A 20861-nucleotide genomic window follows, 5' to 3' on the forward strand; every position below is an offset into this window, starting at 1 on the left:
ACAAATGACAATGGAGACACAACGACCCAAAACCTGTGGGATGCAGCAAAAGCAGTTCTAAGGGGGAAGTTTATAGCAATACAAGCCCACCTTAAGAAGCAGGAAACATCTCGAATAAACAACCTAACCTTGCACCTCAAGCAATTAGAGAAAGAAGAACAAAAAAACCCCAAAGCTAGCAGAAGGAAAGAAATCATAAAAATCAGATCAGAAATAAATGAAAAAGAAATGAAGGAAACAATAGCAAAGATCAATAAAACTAAAAGCTGGTTCTTTGAGAAGATAAACAAAATAGATAAACCACTAGCCAGACTCATCAAGAAAAAAAGGGAGAAGACTCAAATCAATAGAATTAGAAATGAAAAAGGAGAGGTAACAACTGACACTGCAGAAATAAAAGAGATCATGAGAGATTACTACAAGCAACTCTATGCCAATAAAATGGACAATCTGGAAGGAATGGACAAATTCTTAGAAATGCACAACCTGCCAAGACTGAATCAGGAAGAAATAGAAAATATGAACAGACCAATCACAAGCACTGAAATTGAAACTGTGATTAAATATCTTCCAACAAAGAAAAGTCCAGGACCAGATGGCTTCACAGGCGAATTCTATCAAACATTTAGAGAAGAGCTAACACCTATCCTTCTCAAACTCTTCCAAAATATAGCAGAGGGAGGAACACTCCCAAACTCCTTCTACGAGGCCACCATCACCTTGATACCAAAACCAGACAAGGATGTCACAAAGAAAGGAAACTACAGGCCAATATCACTGATGAACATAGATGCAAAAATCCTCAACAAAATACTAGCAAACAGAATCCAACAGCACATTAAAAGGATCATACACCATGATCAAGTGGGGTTTATTCCAGGAAGGCAAGGATTCTTCAATATACGCAAATCTATCAATGTGATAAACCATATTAACAAATTGAAGGAGAAAAACCATATGATCATCTCAATAGATGCAGAGAAAGCTTTTGACAAAATTCAACACCCATTTATGATAAAAACCCTGCAGAAAGTAGGCATAGAGGGAACTTTCCTCAACATAATAAAGGCCATATATGACAAGCCCACAGCAAACATCATCCTCAATGGTGAAAAACTGAAAGCATTTCCACTAAGATCAGGAACAAGACAAGGTTGCCCACTCTCACCACTCTTATTCAACATAGTTTTGGAAGTTTTAGCCACAGCAATCAGAGAAGAAAAGGAAATAAAAGGAATCCAAATCGGAAAAGAAGAAGTAAAGCTGTCACTGTTTGCAGATGACATGATCCTATACATAGAGAACCCTAAAGATGCTACCAGAAGACTACTAGAGCTAATCAATGAATTTGGTAAAGTGGCAGGATACAAAATTAATGCACAGAAATCTCGGGCATTCCTATATACTAATGATGAAAAATCTGAAAGTGAAATCAAGAAAACACTCCCATTTACCATTGCAACAAAAAGAATAAAATATCTAGGAATAAACCTACCTAAGGAGACAAAAGACCTGTATGCAGAAAATTATAAGACACTGATGAAAGAAATTAAAGATGATACAAATAGATGGAGAGATATACCATGTTTTTGGATTGGAAGAATCAACATTGTGAAAATGACTCTACTACCCAAAGCAATCTATAGATTCAATGCAATCCCTATCAAACTACCACTGGCATTTTTCACAAAACTAGAACAAAAAATTTTGCAATTTGTATGGAAACACAAAAGACCCCGAATAGCCAAAGCAATCTTGAGAACGAAAGAAGGAACTGGAGGAATCAGGCTCCCTGACTTCAGACTATACTACAAAGCTACAGTTATCAAGACGGTATGGTACTGGCACAAAAACAGAAAGATAGATCAATGGAACAGGATAGAAAGCCCAGAGATAAACCCATGCACATATGGACACCTTATCTTTGATAAAGGTGGCAGTAATGTACAGTGGAGAAAGGACAGCCTCTTCAATAAGTGGTGCTGGGAAAACTGGACAGGTACATGTAAAAGTATGAGATTAGATCACTCCCTAACACCATACACAAAAATAAGCTCAAAATGGATTAAAGACCTAAATGTAAGGCCAGAAACTATCAAACTCTTAGAGGAAAACATAGGCAGAACACTCTATGACATAAATCACAGCAAGATCCTTTCTGACCCACCTCCTAGAGTAATGGAAATAAAAACAAAAATGGGACCTAATGAAACTTCAAAGCTTTTGCACAGCAAAGGAAACCATAAACAAGATCAAAAGACAACCCTCAGAATGGGAGAAAATATTTGCAAATAAAGCAACCGACAAAGGAATAATCTCCAAAATTTACAAGCAGCTCATGCAGCTCAATAACAAGAAAACAAACAACCCAATCCAAAAATGGGCAGAAGACCTAAATAGACATTTCTCCAAAGAAGATATACAGACTGCCAACAAACACATGAAAGAATGCTCAACATCATTAATCATTAGAGAAATGCAAATCAAAACTACAATGAGATATCATCTCACACCGGTCAGAATGGCCATCATCAAAAAATCTAGAAACAATAAATGCTGGAGAGGGTGTGGAGAAAAGGGAACACTCTTGCACTGCTGGTGGGAATGTGAATTGGTTCAGCCACTATGGAGAACAGTATGGAGGTTCCTTAAAAAACTACAAATAGAACTACCATATGACCCAGCAATCCCACTACTGGGCATATACCCTGAGAAAACCAAAATTCAAAAAGAGTCATGTACCAAAATGTTCATTGCAGCTCTATTTACAATAGCCTGGAGATGGAAACAACCTAAGTGCCCATCATCGGACGAATGGATAAAGAAGATGTGGCACATATATACAATGGAATATTACTCAGCCATAAAAAGAAACGAAATTGAGCTATTTGTAATGAGGTGGATAGACCTAGAGTCTGTCAGACAGAGTGAAGTAAGTCAGAAAGAAAAAGACAAATACCGTAGGCTAACACATATATATGGAATTTAAGAAAAAAAATGTCATGAAGAACCTAGGGGTAAAGCAGGAATAAAGACGCAGACCTCCTAGAGAACGGACTTGAGGTTATGGGGAGGGGGAAGGGTGAGCTGTGACAGGGCGAGAGAGAGTCATGGGCATATACACACTAACAAACGTAGTAAGGTAGATAGCTAGTGGGAAGCAGCCGCATGGCACAGGGATATTGGCTCGGTGCTTTGTGACAGCCTGGAGGGGTGGGATAGGGAGGATGGGAGGGAGGGAGACGCAAGAGGGAAGACATATGGGAACATATGTTTATGTATGACTGATTCACTTTGTTATAAAGCAGAAACTAACACACCATTGTAAAGCAATTACACCCCAATAGAGATGTTAAAAAAAAAAAAATTGAGGCTGGCAGTCATGAATCAAGTCCTGGCCATTTCGACCAATTGTTAGAGGAGTTATTAATTCATTTCCTAGCTGGCTTCCTACCAGGTTGACACAGCGGTCTGGCTACCTGTGTTGTTTATTGCAGGTAAGGGAGGTTGATTTCCTGAGCAGATTGCTGCGGGCTGTCGGTCAAAGTCTTTTGGTAGATGGTCTGTTTGTATATTGTCTCTTGATCCAGTAAATTATTATTTTGACACCTAGTTAAGACATAAGCTTTATACTCTTCTAAATTTCAATCATCAAATAAAAGCATGGGGTGACTTCCCTGATGGTCCAGTGGTTAAGACTCTGCGCTCCCAATGCAGGGATCCTAGGTTCGATCCCTGGTCAGGGAATTAGATCCCACATCCATGCTGCAACTAAAGATCCCGCATGCCACGACTAAGACCCAGCACAGCCAAATAAATAAATTTTTAAAAAAAAAGCATAGGGACTTCCCTGGTGGCACAGTGGTTAAGAATCCGCCTGCCAATGCAGGGGACATGGGTTCAATCCCTGGTCCAGGAAGATCTCACATGCCGCGGAGCAACTAAGCCCGTGCACCACAACTATTGAGCCCATGAGCCACAACTACTGAAGCCCACACGCCTAGAGCCTGTGCAGCACAACGAAGAGTAGCCCCCGCTCACTGCAACTGGAGAAAGCCCGTGCCCAGCAACGAAGACCCGACGCACCAAAATAAATAAATAAATAAATAAATAATTTTTTAAAAAGATTTTAAAATAAATAAAAATAAAAGCAGAAATAAGTAGAATACCAGATGTTTACCAGTTTATTTGCTCCAAGCAGCTAATGCACCCATTGAAGGAAGGGGAGACTTGTACAGATGCATTTTATTTTGCAAAAAAAAAATAAAGTTATACAGAAGACCCTTGAGTAATGCTGGGGTTACGGGCTCCCACCCTACAAGCAGTTGGAAAATCTGGGTGTAACGTATAGCCAGCCCTCCATATCTGCAGTTTCTTATCCCTGGTTTCGCATCCTCAGATTCAGCCGTGGACCATATAGTACGGTAGTATTTACTACTGAAAAAAATCCATGTATAAATGGACCCACACAATTCAAACCTGTGCTGTTCAAGGGTGTATCCGCTGTAATAAATCTTATTTTAAATGTAAGAAATATGCCATTAAGTAAATGATGTAGAGGAATTGTTTTTAAAAGGAAAGACCTCACTGTTTCACACACACTCACAGATACAATGTTATATCAATTTTTGTTAATAAATTGAATATTAAGTCCTCTTACTCAACAGATTTTAAGGAACTGTCCTCTTAATTGCTCGCTTTTAGTGCTTCTAAAATATTTCTTTGAAAGTAGTTTTAAATACTTAATATGATGGTTGTTTCCATGGGAAGGGATATTTTGGTAGAATTTATGTGATTTTTGGTAATTTGGGATAAAGGATTGCTGTTGCCTCTTACCTGATGAATGTTCTCAGGGGTGATGGGTCTGGAAGGGTTGGTCCTGATGAAGAACACACAAACCCCCGTAAGAGCAACATCTTTTCCCTCCGTCACGAACACCTTAGGTTTTTTAATCTTTCCAGAAATACGATTTATTCCTCCTGGAGAGCCAAGTTGCCCTACAAATGCAAAAGAATTTTAGTTTTACGAATACTATTTCCATGTGGTCGCCTCTTAGAATGAAGTTTCCTTGTTAAAATATTGATATGTTGACTCAGCCACGTGCCCTAGAAGTTCCACCTCTTGGACAACCTCGAGCCTGAGGCCTAAAGGGATCCTAAAAGGATCTTCTTTATCATGGTGATCATTTTACGATGGACAAAAATATCGAATCCCTGCACTGTACACCTGAAACTAATCTAATATTGTAAGTCAATTATATGTCAATAAAATAAATAAAAAAGTAAATAAAAGGATCTGCTCGACTGCAGACCACAGTTCATTTCAAAACTGTTGCCCCAGGCAAAAACCGGAATGGGAGAAACCGGAGTAAGACAGTTTGGTCCAGAGCAGCTTCTTGCTGGAGCTACAAAAGTCACCATTCATGGGAGAAAGGGTGAGGAAGGAGACAGCATCTATTGGCGTGTGTCCTGTGTGAGGCCCTCTGCTTGGCACCGTGTCTACATTATTAAAACTCCCTACAACCCTGAGAGCAGCGGTGACCCGCGCCAAGTCACACACCAACAGAGCCGACATCAAAAACCTGTTCTGACTACAGAACTCCAGAATGTCTACCTCCTGCTGTCCTGGTCCAGCTGGCCCTGCAGTATCGCTAGAGTCAGGAGGCTGCTGTAGCGGTAGGACGGCATAGGGATGGGTGACGTGGGCTCTGCAGTCAGTCTCCCGGGGTTTCCATCTCGGGCTGAGCTTCCGAGCCACGTGACCTGGAGCAAGTTACTTAATCTTTCTGTGCCTCAGTCTTCCCATCTGAGCAAGGCCCAGAGAACGCCAGGCCAGTCAGCTCACGACAGATGTCAGTCAAGTAAAACCTTGGCCGCTACCTCTTAGCTGTAATCTCTGCCCTGCTTCAAGCCTGACTCAGTCAGAAACTATGATTAACATGATTGGGCAAGGGGTGGAAGGAGAAGTTGAGGGAGAAAAGGAGACCCACGGGCTCCTCCACCACTGCAAACACTGACCTTCAGAGGGCCCTGCTGCAAGGATGTTGGGGGATGGAAGGAAGGGGGAGGGCCAAGAGTAGAGAAGATTTAACTTTAGATCGACTAGTTTTGATCAACTGGATATTTTTAGCTTCTGAATTGAGACTGTGTTTGTAATTGGAAACAACCACGGGCACTTTTCTTATCTAAGAATATCTAGAAAACTTCATGGGGTTGTCTGGATTTCAATTCAAGGTCAGAAAGAAAGGTACTCCTACCGAAAAGGTTTAAAGGGAGAGTGGGAAACAAGAACAAGCTTGCATTTGCGTTTACGTCCATGAATCTTTCTTACTCAATGTAAGACTGACACACAAAGGCCAGCTTCACCCAGTGTCGTTCACGGGTGAACTTATTCACCTGAGCTTATGTTTTGCAATCTGGGATATAATTTAAAATTTTTGTCTTCTGATTTTTTCACTCAAAATGTAGTGCCCTTTCTGACCACAAAACATAAAACAGATAATTTGGGAAAAATGCCAGGCATTTATGCGTGCATAATTTCCTCAGTTTTTAAACAAAAACCATGGTCACACTGTATGTCAAGAGCGATAACTATTTTCCTTTTCTTCCAAGAGGTCATAAAGGGATTGACCCTATATATGATTTTAATATAATCATAATATATTTGTTTATGTCCCTAGTTTGGCTTTAAAAGTGCATTAATTCACATAAAAGTAGAATGGGATATGCCAGTTGAACCCACATGAAGATTTGCAAGTTTTTCTTAAGTGAAAATGGCTACACTTGTCATTCAATATTATTCCTTTGAATCACAGTCAGCAGAAAATGAACATGATATGATATTTAACTAAAAAACTACTGTTACTGGCAACAATTCCTATGCTAAAAAGAAATAGAAAGGAAGCAGATGCCCAAAAGAAGTTCTAGAACATAACTGCACAGAATGCACTAACATGTAAGGAAGTCTCAAAATGTAGATCATTTTATTATTCTCCAGTCGCCAGCACAGCCTGAAAAGGAAAACAAAATATCCCAAATAAAGTTAGAACAACCAGGCTACATACCCACTACCATTTGTCCTTTGCTTGGGGTGAAAACAGAACCTGTTCCATTGGGCTTCACCCACCACACCTCACCACTCCCCACTCGTCCCACCCGCCAAGGTAAAAGTGGTCAGTGCTCCCAGTGGCCTCCTGCTTCATGCCATACTTGGATCAATCTAACAACACATTTCTGGGTTATGTCACATCAAATTCAAATACCTGTTTCCGCTACCTCCACATCCTGATAGTAAAACATGAGGTGACGAAGACCTCCACCAGCAAAAAGCTGATCGATTCTCTCAATCTGGGAAAAAGGAAAGGCAAAGTAATGACTGAATCAGAAACCACGTTTAAATCAGCAGTTACTATCATCTTTCTTAGCTGCATAGGACTTCAGCAAACCATATAGAAAGGATCATATCTTTTTAACATAAAACCATGAAAGACTAAATATCTTACCACAGTAAAGACTAAATTCACAGAAGTGCGTTGATTAATCATAAAAATATTTGTGGCATACACATATTTGAAAAAGACTGTCTCTCCATATTGGCTGATTTCCTAAAGTGCTGAGCTGTTAAAGACAGATATAAATAGAGATGAGTGTCGGGCTTCCCTGGTGGCGCAGTGGTTGGGAGTCCGCCTGCCGATGCAGGGGATACGGGTTCGTGCTCCGGTCCGGGAAGATCCCACATGCCGCGGAGTGGCTGGGCCCGTGAGCCATGGCCGCTGAGCCTGCGCGTCCGGAGCCTGTGCTCCGCAACGGGAGAGGCCACAACAGTGAGAGGCCCGGGTACCGCAAAAAAAAAAAAACAAAAAAAACCCTCCCTCCCCGCCCTCTCCCCACCCTCTGGCTCAGTAAGCCTGATACAGGATGTTGTCTTTAAGCCTCCCGGGTCCTGACATTTCTGGGTCCTGAATACGGCATAGAGTGTGACTTGGGATTCCTACAGTTCAGAGCTTTTATTCAGTTATTCCATCTGCATTATCCCAAATCCAATTGTCTCTCCATGCCTGAATCAGCCGTGTGAACTTGTCTCCTTCTATGCCTCCTGTGGGGGGAATAATTTTATCTACTTCCTGGTATTACGAAGATTAAATGGGATAATAGATAAAAATCAGCACAGAGACTGACATATGGTAAATATTCAATAAATGTTAGCTATGAGGAGGAGAAAAAGGAAAAGGACATTTCCTCAACTCTTAATTGATTCATTCTGTAGTTTAACTATTTTAGTGTTATCCACCCTGAATTGGTCCACTGACCCCAATTAACCCTACCCAAGTGGCACTGCAGGAAGGGATAAAGCCAGTAGAGGGCTACAGCCGGCTCGTACAGGCTTGGGACAGCCAACTGACCACATCTCCTCCCAACTCGGTGTTTAGTAACATCATGTTGGTCGTTTGGAATCAGCCATGGTGGGAATATTTACTCCACAGAATCAGGAAATGCTCAGACTAGTGCCTTCCTTTCCCCTTGCCCAAAGCTGGTTGTCAAACCTTTACAAGCCTATCACTAAAAAGTATTATCAACAATGTGACATCCCTGTCAACAAAAAAGGCTTCCTTCCTTTCTTCTCTTTATTTCTTTTTTAATGCCTAAAAAGTTTTTAAAAAAAAAAAACTTCAGGAAACATCACAGCTCCTGGAATGCCTTCCTCCCTGCCCAGGAAACTGTATCTTCCCGTATTTTGGTCTCCCCACCAACTAAATCACGCCCCAGGCTTTGAAGGGATATCAGGGCAGAAGATGGAAGTCAGGTCAGGAACAAAAGAAACCAGTTCAGCTGCCGAATCAAAGCCAAAGCCAGAAAAGTATGGCGCATTTAATCTCCCAGGCTAGAACAGGATAAACTCAAAAAAAAAAAGAAAAAAAAACAAAAACAAGATAAATCAGCAGCTGAGACGAGATTCTGTTCTCTAACCTCAGGTTCCAAAATGGTGCCTGAGCCCAGCTTCACTGGATGTAGAGAGACACAGACAACACTGTCAGAATGTCAATTCTAAATACCCCACTCAACATGGAGAGCTGGAGAGCCCAAGCTCCTTCTGCCACCACCCATACCAAGCCAGAATAGGGTCCTAAGCATGTTGAAACAGACACCCTTCCCTAAGGCCCAGCACAGACCCTGCCACAGGACAACGCCAGCTGTGCCCTCCATAATCAAGTCAGTGAGAACTCAAATGCATCGCACCTGATTCCCCTCTAGAATGGCATCCTCCACTTCGGTTTTGTTGAGGTCCACACAGGAAGCTACAATCGCAAATAAGTAGCCATGTCTCCCATCCAGACGAGCCCGCTTGGCTTCCTTCTCTTCCTTCAATCTTTGCTACAAGAAGGGAAGAAAAATGTTATGTGGCAACTGCTGTTCTCAAATGGATTCATTCTGTAATCATTTCATACTACTGGTGCTTTTTCAAGTCTTGGGTATTCAGATAACAGCTTAATGGTACCAGTTTTTAGGTACTATCTTCTGTTTTTAGAAATAATGTTATTTCTATTATGAAAATAAGATGTGCTCATTGTTTTGAAATTACATAACACAGATAAGCCAAAAGTAGAAATAAAAATCATCTGCCAGCCAGACAGTATTACCGTTAACATTTTGTTCCAAATCTTTACAGACTTAATTTTACCCATATATAAGCATTCAACAGACACACACCAAAATCAAAAAGATCTCTACTTTTGTAAACATTTCCTAGGCTGCTAAAGTAATACTTATTCTTGTACACTATCTCCTAAGTTTCTTGTTTGTCTACAGGTTCATATCTGGTTTTGAAATTAATTTCTGAATACCAGTGCTTAATTTTTACCTGTTGACTGTTAATTACAATAACAAAGCAAGTTCACTGTAACCAACATTGGCCGTTTGAAGCATATCTTTCCATATGTGCTCTGTTCATACAAACATATGCAAACATATATACACATTTCTATTTATATATAGTATAAAATTTTTTCATGCATTTTTCCCTTAATAATACATCACAGACTTCTTTTTAGTTTAGTACAGACCACTCCAACTCTTGTAATAGCTGCAAAATATTCAACAATATGGACGTACCATAATCAACCATTTTACCATTGGCGGATATTCAACTTCTAGTTCATTTTTTGAATTAAGGGCATTATCTTTAATGCTAGCCAGTAGCTCCTGCTAGGTAGCCCCTCTGGATCCTTTCTTGTATTCAACAGTTACTGAACCTCAAATATGTACAAGCACTCTAGAGGTAAACACTACCCAGTGACCTCAAAAAAACTCATAGCCTGGTTGGCAGAATGTAAGCAGAAAATGTAAATGTGAGAGGATGGCATTATGGTTGCTACAGGGGCATCAGATTTATGCAGGGGCATTAATGGGTCTTCAGAGAAGGAGCTGAAGGGAGGATTCCCCCTCTAGCCCAGGGCTGCAGAGGGGTGGAGGTACAGGAAAAGTTTCAGGAAGAGGTGGCTTGAGCTCGAGTTGAAGGAGAGTTGGCCACACTCCCTGGGATAGAGGCATTTCTGCACATGCAGAGGCCAAAAGACATAAGAAAGCTTAGCATGTCTGGAAACCACAAGGCAGCCAGGATGGCTGAACTGAAAATAACTAGAAAGGCATAATAGGAGGGACTTCCCTAGCGGTCCAGTTGTTAAGACTCTATGCTTCCACTGCAGGGGGCACAGGTTCAGTCCCTGGTTGGGGAATTAAGATCCCACATGCCATGCAGCGAGGCCAAAAAAAAAAGAAAAAGAAAAAGGCGTAATAGGAAATGAGAAAAAAAGTCAGACCATAAAATATCTTATGGGCCATGTTAGAAAGTATAAATATTATCTGAAGTTCATGGAGAGTCACTGATGAGTTTCAAATCAGGAAAGATGTTTAGCTGTCTGTGCTGCCTCAAAACATCAGTCATTCTGAAAGCAGTATAAAAAGTGGATTGGAGGGGGCTTCCCTGGTGGCGCAGTGGATCAGAATCTGCCTGCCAATGCAGGAGACACAGGTTCGAGCGCTAGTCCGGGAAGATCCCACATGTCACGGAGCAACTAAGCCCGTGCGCCACAACTACTGAGCCTGCACTCTAAAGCCCGCAAGCCACAACTACTGAGCTCACGCGCCGCAACTACTGAAGCCCACATGCCTAGAGCCCGTGCTCTGCAACAAGAGAAGCCACAGCAAGGAGAAGCCCACGCACCGCAACAAAGAGTAACCCCCGCTCCCCGCAACTAGAGAAAGCCCACGTGCAGCAACGAAGACCCAACACGGCCAAAAATAAATAAAATTAAATCTTAAAAAAAAAAAAAAGTGGACTGGAGTGATGCAAGCCTGAAGACAGGAAGGCCAGGCAGGTGGATTGTGGCCGCATTTCCCAGAGCTTGGGAAATGTCTGTCCCAGACAGACCACTGGGAATGTGGATCTGGAGCCCAAGGTGAAATTGCATTGCAGAGACAGATGCAGATACTGGTTCTCAATACAGCACAGTAGACAATATGGGCCAGATCGTTCCTGTAATTGTGTTTACAAGATGACTGCAGCACCCTCACAGCTCTTCTGCAATGTGGTTGTACCACTAACCTATCAAGAAATGGACTCTATATCCCCTCCTCTTGAATCTGGCTGGCCCTGTGACCAGTTTTCACCAAAAGGATGTGGGAAGAAGTGAGACTGTAAAACTTCCTAGGCTAGTCCTTAAGAGACTTTCGGCTTCTGCCTTTGCACTTGGGAATGCTCCCTCAGAACCCAGCCACCAAGCTATGAGAAGTCCAAACCCATGGAGAGACCACACGGAGAAAATCCAAGGCATTCTGGCTGACAGCCCAGAAGATCTCCTAGCTGATACCCCAGCATCAACTTTCCTTTTTTTTTTTTTTAAACATCTTTATTGGAGTATAATTGCTTTACAATGGTATGTTAGTTTCAGCTTCACAACAAAATGAATCAGTTATATATATACATATGTTCCCATATCTCTTCCTGCTTGCGTCTCCCTCCCTCCCACCCTCCCTATCCCACCCCTCCAGGCGGTCACAAAGTACTGAGCTGATCTCCCTGTGCTATGCGGCTGCTTCCCACTAGCTATCTACCTTACGTTTGGTAGTGTATATATGTCCATGCCTCTTTCTCTCTTTGTCACCGTTTACCCTTCCCCCTCTCCATAGCCTCAAGTCCATCCTCTAGTAAGTCTGTGTCTTTATTCCTGTTTCACCCCTAGGTTTTTCATGACATTTTTTTTTCTTAAATTCCATATATATGTGTTAGCATACGGTATTTGTCTCTCTCTTTCTGACTTACTTCACTCTGTATGACAGACTCTAGGTCTATCCACCTCATTACAAATAGCTCAATTTCGTTTCTTTTTATGGCTGAGTAATATTCCATTGTATATATGTGCCACATCTTCTTTATCCATTCATCCGATGATGGACACTTAGGTTGTTTCCATCTCTGGGCTATTGTAAATAGAGCTGCAATGAACATTTTGGTACATGACTCTTTTTGAATTATGGTTTTCTCAGGGTATATACCCAGTAGTGGGATTGCTGGGTCATATGGTAGTTCTATTTGTAGTTTTTTAAGGAACCTCCATACTGTTCTCCACAGTGGCTATATCAATTCACATTCCCACCAACAGTGTAAGAGGGTTCCCTTTTCTCCACACCCTCTCCAGCATTTATTGTTTCTAGATTTTTTGATGATGGCCATTCTGACTGGTGTGAGATGATATCTCATTGTAGTTTTGATTTGCATTTCTCTAATGATTAGTGATGTTGAGCATTCTTTCATGTGTTTGTTGGCACTCTGTATATCTTCTTTGGAGAAATGTCTATTTAGGTCTTCTGCCCATTTTTGAATTGGGTTGTTTGTTTTTTTTGTTATTAAGCTGCATGAGCTGCTTATAAATTTTGGAGATTAATCCTTTGTCAGTTGCTTCAAAGGCCAGAAACTATCAAACTCTTAGAGGAAAACATAGGCAGGACACTCTGTGACATAAATCACAGCAAGGTCCTTTTTGACCCACCTCCTAGAGAAATGGAAATAAAAACAAAAGTAAACAAATGGGACCTAATGAAACTTAAAAGCTTTTGCCCAGCATCAACTTTCAAACTGCCTTGGACATTCCAACCTAGTCAAGCCAACAGATGACTGCAACCCAGCCAAGGCCACATGAAACAGAAGAACCATCCAGCTGAGCCCAGCCACCCACAGAATCAAGAGAGATAATAAATAGTTGTTAAGAGATAATAGATAATTGATAACAGACAGTTAAGCCATTAGCTCTCTTACGGTTTGTTATGCAGCAGTAGGTAACAGAGTAATCCTTGTTAGAATAATTCCATTGGTTGCACAGAAAACAAATGGATTCAGACTTGAGAAAAGAATGATTGGTAAAAGAGAAATCATTCATGGAATGAATATCTCCACTTTTTTTTTTTTTTTTTTTTTTTTTGGCCTCACCACATGGCATGTGGGATCTTAGTTACCGGACTAGGGATCGAACCTGCACCGCCTGCATTGGAAGCATGGAGTCTTGACCGCTGGACCGCCAGGGAAGTCCTATACATGAAACCTATATAATGTTATAAACCAATGTTACCTCAATAAAAATAAATTTTAAACAATAATAAAGGTACTGAATATAAACTATTCCTTCCAGAAACTTGACTATAAAGGAAAGAAATGTGGTTACTAGTAGAAAGAGGGGAAGTTAGAGTCAAAGGAGAATTTTTTAAGATACAAAAGACTTAAGAAAAAGTAAAGAGGAAAAAGTTGGGGATTTCCGAGTGATTGAAAGGCAATCGCTAGACATGTGTGATTTATGTTCTTTTTTCCAAAACTGAAGGGAGACAAATTAGTTGGGCTTAGGGGTGGGGATGCAGGGCAAGGTTAAGGTTTAAAAAAATAAACGATCTACCTACTTTTTTGCCATTTCCCTAAAAAGAGAACACATGGGTCTTGACACAAAGTATACATTCCATAAACATCAAAAAGAAGTAAATTTAAATCTCTTTTCAACCATGGCTAAAACCAGGTGAATGTCCTGTTCTTCGTTTTCCACACTCTCGTCAGGGAGGAATAAAGGCTTTTCTCAGAGTGATCTTTCTGGGTTTGTACTAAATGTCTTCAGCAGCTTGAAGACATGGTGGGCAACCAGGGGAGCCAGGGATCCAGCAACAAACCAACAAGGTGGCAAATGCTGGGCAGCCAAAAAGACACTAAAAAGCTATAGAACCAGGGACTTCCTTGGTGGTCCAGTTGTTAAGACTCTGCGCTCCCAGTGCAGGGGCTCCGGGTTCAATCCCTGGTCAGGGAATTAGACCCCGTATGCCGCAACTAAGACCCGGCACAGCCAAACAGATAAATATTTAAAAAAAAAAAACAACTAGAGAACTAGAAAAGTCAGGATGTAAACCAACTGAAGGCTTCCAAAGAATCCAGAAACTTCTATAACATTCTGCCATGGCAACACATTATTCTATGACCTGATTTTACAGGGCTCCAAAGGAAAAAACTATACATTCTAGTGGAGGAAAGGAGAGATTGGCCTCTAAAACAGAACACTAATTATTCTATTTTTACCTAAATATCACAGATGAAAAAACCTTCCAAAGCAATTTTACATATAAAAGCAAATTATCAAAAAAAAAAGCAAATTATCAGTGTGTTTTTAAAGAAAATGTTTTCAAAGCTATATTCAAAAGCACGTTAAGCATTGAATATGTTCTTACATAAACTATTCTATCTCCTGATAAGTAATATGAAGTCAACCCCAGTGCCATGTACATGAAAGAGCACAATGTTTATCAATGTCAACTTTCATTGCCTTATACCAAGGTATGCGGGTACAATGAGGGACTTTTATTTTACGACCACAAAAAGTCAATAATGTCAAATAAATATTTGGTGATGGGATCAGTGCATTGTCACTCCCTAAACTTAAACTTGCAGCTTTCTGGCTGCCAGGGAACTGCAAGAACAAGCAGTCAGTTGACTAACTGGAGGTGGCTTGTCCTGTCGCCTTTGAATCATCTAGGACACTTGAAGAGGGAGGGCAGAGTGGGATGACAAAGGCAAGAGGCGAACCATGGAATTCTTTTTTTTTTTTTTTAAGGATTATGTTAAAATTGTTTTGCGTTGCATGCACAAGCACCAACTGATGGGAGTGGGGAGGGTGGCCAGAAACCTATTCAATGTCCAAGGAAATCTAGAACGGTATTTAACACATTTCTGCAACTTGGTAACAAAGAATGTTACTACCACCTTGGGATAAAACAGGGACTAATGTGCTACCTCCCAAGAAACAAGTGGTGCTTTCAAGATAGGGCAACTTCATGTACACAAACGAGCCCTGGTGCCAGAGTGGGGTCCAGACCCAGGGCTGCCATTAATTGTAAGACTTTGCATCTGTCATTTAACCATTCCAGGCTTCAGGTTCTGCAACTCTAAAATCAAAGTGTTGGACTACGCAACAGCTAAGCTCTGTTTCTTCTCTAGCATTCGGGCTGCTTCCCATTGGTTCAAAAGTTAATACAGACAAGAGACTTGAGGGGGTTTTTTGGTTTTTTGTTTGTTGGCTTTGGTTCTTGGAATCTTTTGATTGGATCGGGAGGTGTCTGGGGTGAAACTTGAGATTTTAAAATGTGAATCCCAACGAAGACCCAATGCCACGTGCTGTCATAATAAAGCTCTGTGACTTTTTCTCATGACAAACCCATCCTTCCAATTTTTTTTAATATACTAACCTTTGCCTTTAACGCTGTAGAACCAAAGCCCAGGTCTACACGTTCATGTATGTAAACTGTGCATGAACCACACACATTTCATTTTGGCTCCAGGTTATAACCCCCAACTCCAACAGAGACCTTACCCTTGTCTGTAAAATGGGGATAAAAGTCCAAACTTGAAGGTATTTGCAAAGATTAAATGGGGTGTGGTTTGGGGATAATACTAAGGCAATCAGCGTATGAATTAAAACGGCATGACCGAGACTTTGACCCTGGACATCAAAATTCAGGCGACAAAACTTAATCATGATTTTTCAGTTGTACAAATGCTTAAACTCCCTCCACCATTAGAAAGCCCAGTCCTGTTGGCGGCATTGTTTCAGATCCAGGCCCACCCCACTCATGTCTCTGGCGACGAGAAATGGACGGAGGATGGAGCTGTCGGGTCTGAGAAACCCTCTGTTGGCTGAGCAAGGACACCCTTGTCCCCAACCCTCCTGAAGATGTCAGGGTACATTTTGCTCTCTTTGCCCCGGATGCATTGCTAGCTTTGGATCAGCAAGTCATCATTTGCTTCCTGTGCTTAGGTATAATTGTCACAAAAGCCCTATGAACCAGACATGATTATTTCCACACAAGGAAATCAAGACTACGGACCACTCACAACTTTCCCAAGAGCACACTGCTAAGTAAGTGGCGGGGCTGGGCTTCAAGCCCTGGTGTGTCTGCAGGGCCAGGCCAAGACATGGGGTGTCCCGGGCAACTGAGAATTTTGCATCCATCCAAACTGACATTCTCTAAATTTCCACTCAAGGGTTATCTAGAGCACTCTTGGGAGGAGACCCCATATACACTGCATGGGTTATAGAAGGATTTGTGGGTGGAGACTGGCGTTAACTGACACCATTTTCTGAATTACACCGGTAATATTTTAGTGCCAGGATGGACTGGTGCCCAGCCGGCTTCCAGCTGGCGTGCTCTGTGTCCAGCTCCCCTACCACACGACTGTGTCTCAGCAAATGGTAACTCCCTACCCCATCCTCGTCTCCTGAAGTGCCTAGGACTCAGGCTCCCTGCCTGGGTGGGCAGCCAGTGGGCTGGGCTCCCTGCTTCGCCCAACCCATTACTGGACAATTTCACTTTTATCTATATCGTACTGTTCACACCACGCCTTCATAGGATGCTTTTGCACAGAAGAGTGTGAGGCAAGGGGTAGGTTCTACAGCCAAAAAAATATACATATATTTCTTTGTTGAAAAAAAAAAAGTTTTTCTAGGCAATATGATTAGCCTAGTTGCAGATCTGAATCTGAGAAAGAGATCTGTTTTAATGTCAGTCTGTTGCCTATTTTTGAGTGAATTTATTTCCATTTTTTTATTTGGGTGTTTTGTTCTCTTATGCATATGTGTGCTTATAGCAATGTCACAAACATAGCAGGGGAGAGTATAACGTAGATTTAAATCCCCACTGGAGATCACTCTAAATAATGTGGAGTCTACAAATTACAATTGAAACTCCTTATCTTAAATCACCAAAGTAAATACCTCTGAGACAGATTTCACTTTGGCTCTCAGTATCAATCGCAAGGCCAGAGATAATTAATCACCTGATGAAACAGTGCCAAAGAGGCCAAGGACGTGGGTTTGATCATCTTAGGCCAGTTAGTTTCACTTTATTCCATTTTCCCCAGCTGTGGATGAATCAGGACAAATCCATGAGCAGAGGAAAAATTACTCCAAGTGTAGGCCTAGCTAAAATGCCTGGTTATCGGTAAAAGATGTCCTTCTTTTTCTTTTTTTAAGAGAGATAACCAAATGGCCCAGGCTAGTTTAACTCGCTTGTCTGCTATATACATAACCCGATCCTTCTCGTCTCCTGAGGGGTAAACTAAAATAAATATCACCTGAATCTCATCATTCCTACAAGAGTATCAGCTCCACAGGGAGGGATATTTTCTATTTTGATTTTTGCAATATCTCCAGAGCCCAGAACAGGGCCTGGCACTTAGTAAAACCTCAACTGATATCTAATCCAGGGACGATTAACCAAGTTTATCATTTACAAGTCACTCTCAAGTAATTAAGGCCTCGTGCAAATGATTCTAGCTCTGTGTGCGTCCATGATTGCAGGTGCAGAATTCAGTCAACAAGCTCCCGGGTCTTCCATGCTGTTCGGGCTCCAGCATAAACCACTGCACGAAATTCCACCATTAGTATGGATTACGGCTCTCCCTCAATTCACAGCAAATATAACTAACCTCGCTTAGCCTACATCCCATTTAAATGTGCTGAATTACAGAAACTGAGGGAAGTACTTCTACTCATTTCTCCAAATGAAAGAGCCCTCTCCACAAAGTTAACCCAATTTCCATGTCTTCAAACAAAGAAAAGCCTCCCTTTTTGGCTTCCAGCATTTTCACTTTAACCCACAGGGCCCCGTTTCCTCTCTGGGAGCGGCTCCTCTGTGACGCTTCCTGGACCGTCCAAACCTGCTCGTTAATTGGCTGGAAGAACCACAGTTGAGCCACTCTCAACTCCTAACTGTACTTTTCGCGTCTTAACTTGCCTTGTGTTTTATTTCTCCAGGTGAAGGGCCACAGCTGCAGAGGAAGCACCACACCTCCTTCCCACACGAAGAGCACTTGAGAAAAGTGGTGCCTGGAAGGGAAGACACTCCACGCTGGCTAATCCACTCACAGCAGGTGCTACAGTGAAGCCCTCTTTTATTTAACGAGAACGGCACTCTCCTTCGCTTGCAAAGAGCCTAGCGCTTAAACGGAGAGGGTTCCATCAATTTTCTTTTGTGCTGACAGTAAGCTCTGGAACCTTGTCTATTTTTGCTGGAGTTTTCAGGGCCCCTAAATCTCCCCATTTACGAACTCCCTTATCGGTCATTCTTTCCAAGCAAATAAAAGATGCCTCTTTACCTTTCACTATATGTGGATTTTTCACCCAAGCAGACCCAAAACCTGCTAAAGGGGTATCCCATTCACCACAACCTCCTCTCCCCCCAATATTACACGATCCAAACTCTAACTTAGAGCCCATTTTCTACACCCCACATATCTGGACCTGATCCAGACTTAGTGGGCCTTCACATGGCCATATATTCTATCTTCCCCCAATCCTACACTAGTTTTACTCTAAAACCAGGAGTAAATTCTTGTAGAATTCCAAGAGTCCCCTCTGGCAGCAGAGGCCACATAATTCAAGTGGTTTTCGCTCATTTGCTAAAAAGTACGTATATAACGTCATCATTCACATTCTATATGGCACAGGGGTGAAATTCGAAAACCTCCCTTGTTTATCACAATGAACCAGAGTGCTTACAGCTGATGCTCATCACAATCACCTGGGAACTTTGAAATGCTGATTCCTTTGCCTCCCAAGAAACTCTGACCCCTCTTGCCTGGCATGGGGACCTGGCATTGGTGTTTCTCAAAAGTTCCCCTGGCAACTATCGTGGCAGCCCAGCCTGAGAACACTGCTCCAGCGGAAAGCATTTTATGACTTGATCATGATTGACTCGTGCTACCAGGTTCTCACTTGAAGTAGGAACTCAGTAAAGTCCAAGGGCATAAATCTGGGATCCCTGCAACTCTAGACCTTTTCTGTTTCTTGTTACTAGAGTCGTGCAAAAATTGACAGGAAGGACAAGTTTCAGCTCAACCCCACGAGGCCCGGACGTGCTCTTCCCCACTGTCCTGTGAAGCACAGCACCTGGTACAAAGTAGGTGTTCAACAGATACTAGCGGAATGGATGGATCTGCACCTAGAGTCACATCCTCCCGGGCTCTGGCTATGGTGTAAGTACGAGGTGGCCCCACGGGGCATTGACGCCTTCAGGTTCAGAAGCCCTCACCTGGGCACTAAAAAGCAGCACCTGTCCCCTCCCCACAGCTGCATCCTAGAGCCATTCCCCTCCCAACGCTCCAGGGAAGTTGTTTTGATCTGTGCATGTGAAATGTGTTCACAGGGCCAAACATGTCTGGGCCTGATTAAGAGGATTCTGAAACCGGTTTGACTATTTTGCCAAAGAATAACAACACTGACATCCTTTCAGCTTTCAAAACATATCTGAGAGCAAAGGGTCTTTCCTTGTCTTGTCTTCCACTGTGCACCCGCAGGGCAACAGTGGCCCCTCCCTGGGGAGTTTCTCAGTAGGGAAAGGAGCTGCCCTCTCTCCCCCGCCAGTCTCTAGCCCCACTGCAAGAATCACTGTTTAGAGAAACCTAGCAATCTGAAATTCAAGGAGCAACGGTATTCCCTAGCATCAATACATCAGTGGAAACATGAACGATATACATTCCAGCAGCAGGGAGAAAACGGGTCTCCATTTCAAAACTAGCTTTGCAATTAGGTGAATTTAGGTCAAGAGGACTGTCATAAATCTTTCAAGTGTGTTTTTTCTAAAGGTCAACAAAGTCAACCAGCAAAATTATATATTTCAGTTTAATTTTAGGGAAAGAAAGAAAAACAAAATCCGTAAGTCTGGAATTCATGTCCATTGTATGCTTGGAAGTTGGTACTGAGCTCTCTTCACCAAAGAGAAAAGCAAAAAAGAAGGCAGACATCATATCTGAGCCATACTTTTGTATATAAGTGAGTCAATATATACAGAATTATTTCGAGCTTTTTCATTGAAAAGCATTTGTGTTTATTACACAACAAAAAGGATATATGGCTTGACTTTTCTAAACCCAGAGAGCTTATGGTTTATTTGGCTGTGTATTCTGAATACAGTCAATTATTATATTACAATAACCTAATTATAATATGGCATCATTACAGTAATATTTCCAGACTAAGGTTAAATAGAGATTTATAGTTTGTAATGTTAAGTGGTTTTGGATTCTTTCTCATTGATTATGTTAGATGACAAAGTTACAATTTAATAAATTGTCAAATCAATGCATTAAACAAAAAAATGTGTAATTATTTACATAATACACTGCAACAGTATTAAGGTAATTCTGTTAACCTCATACATCACGGGGGTGAACAGAGCCAGCAACCTAAATATATAGAAACTTCCAAAAAACATACTCCCAGAAGGTCATTCGTGCCAAAAAAGAATCTAATTCATTAATTATACTTGAGATTTTATCAGCAA

At 41.7% G+C, this 20861-nt stretch overlaps 1 protein-coding gene across 1 annotated transcript in view; it reads right to left on the reverse strand.

Annotated features, from left to right (window-relative positions):
* Positions 1 to 20861, reverse strand: part of DNAH5 (dynein axonemal heavy chain 5) — a 267302-nt gene that overhangs the window by 202383 nt on the left and 44058 nt on the right. The window contains exons 2-4 of the mRNA XM_033852761.2: positions 9237 to 9371; positions 7262 to 7346; positions 4837 to 4997 (exon numbers count right to left, since the gene is read on the reverse strand). Of these exons, the coding sequence (XP_033708652.2) occupies positions 4837 to 4997; positions 7262 to 7346; positions 9237 to 9371 (381 nt within the window). The remainder of the gene's footprint in view (positions 1 to 4836; positions 4998 to 7261; positions 7347 to 9236; positions 9372 to 20861) is intronic.

Source organism: Tursiops truncatus, chromosome 3 (genome assembly GCF_011762595.2).
Source record: "Tursiops truncatus isolate mTurTru1 chromosome 3, mTurTru1.mat.Y, whole genome shotgun sequence".
NCBI classification, from domain to species: domain Eukaryota; kingdom Metazoa; phylum Chordata; class Mammalia; order Artiodactyla; family Delphinidae; genus Tursiops; species Tursiops truncatus.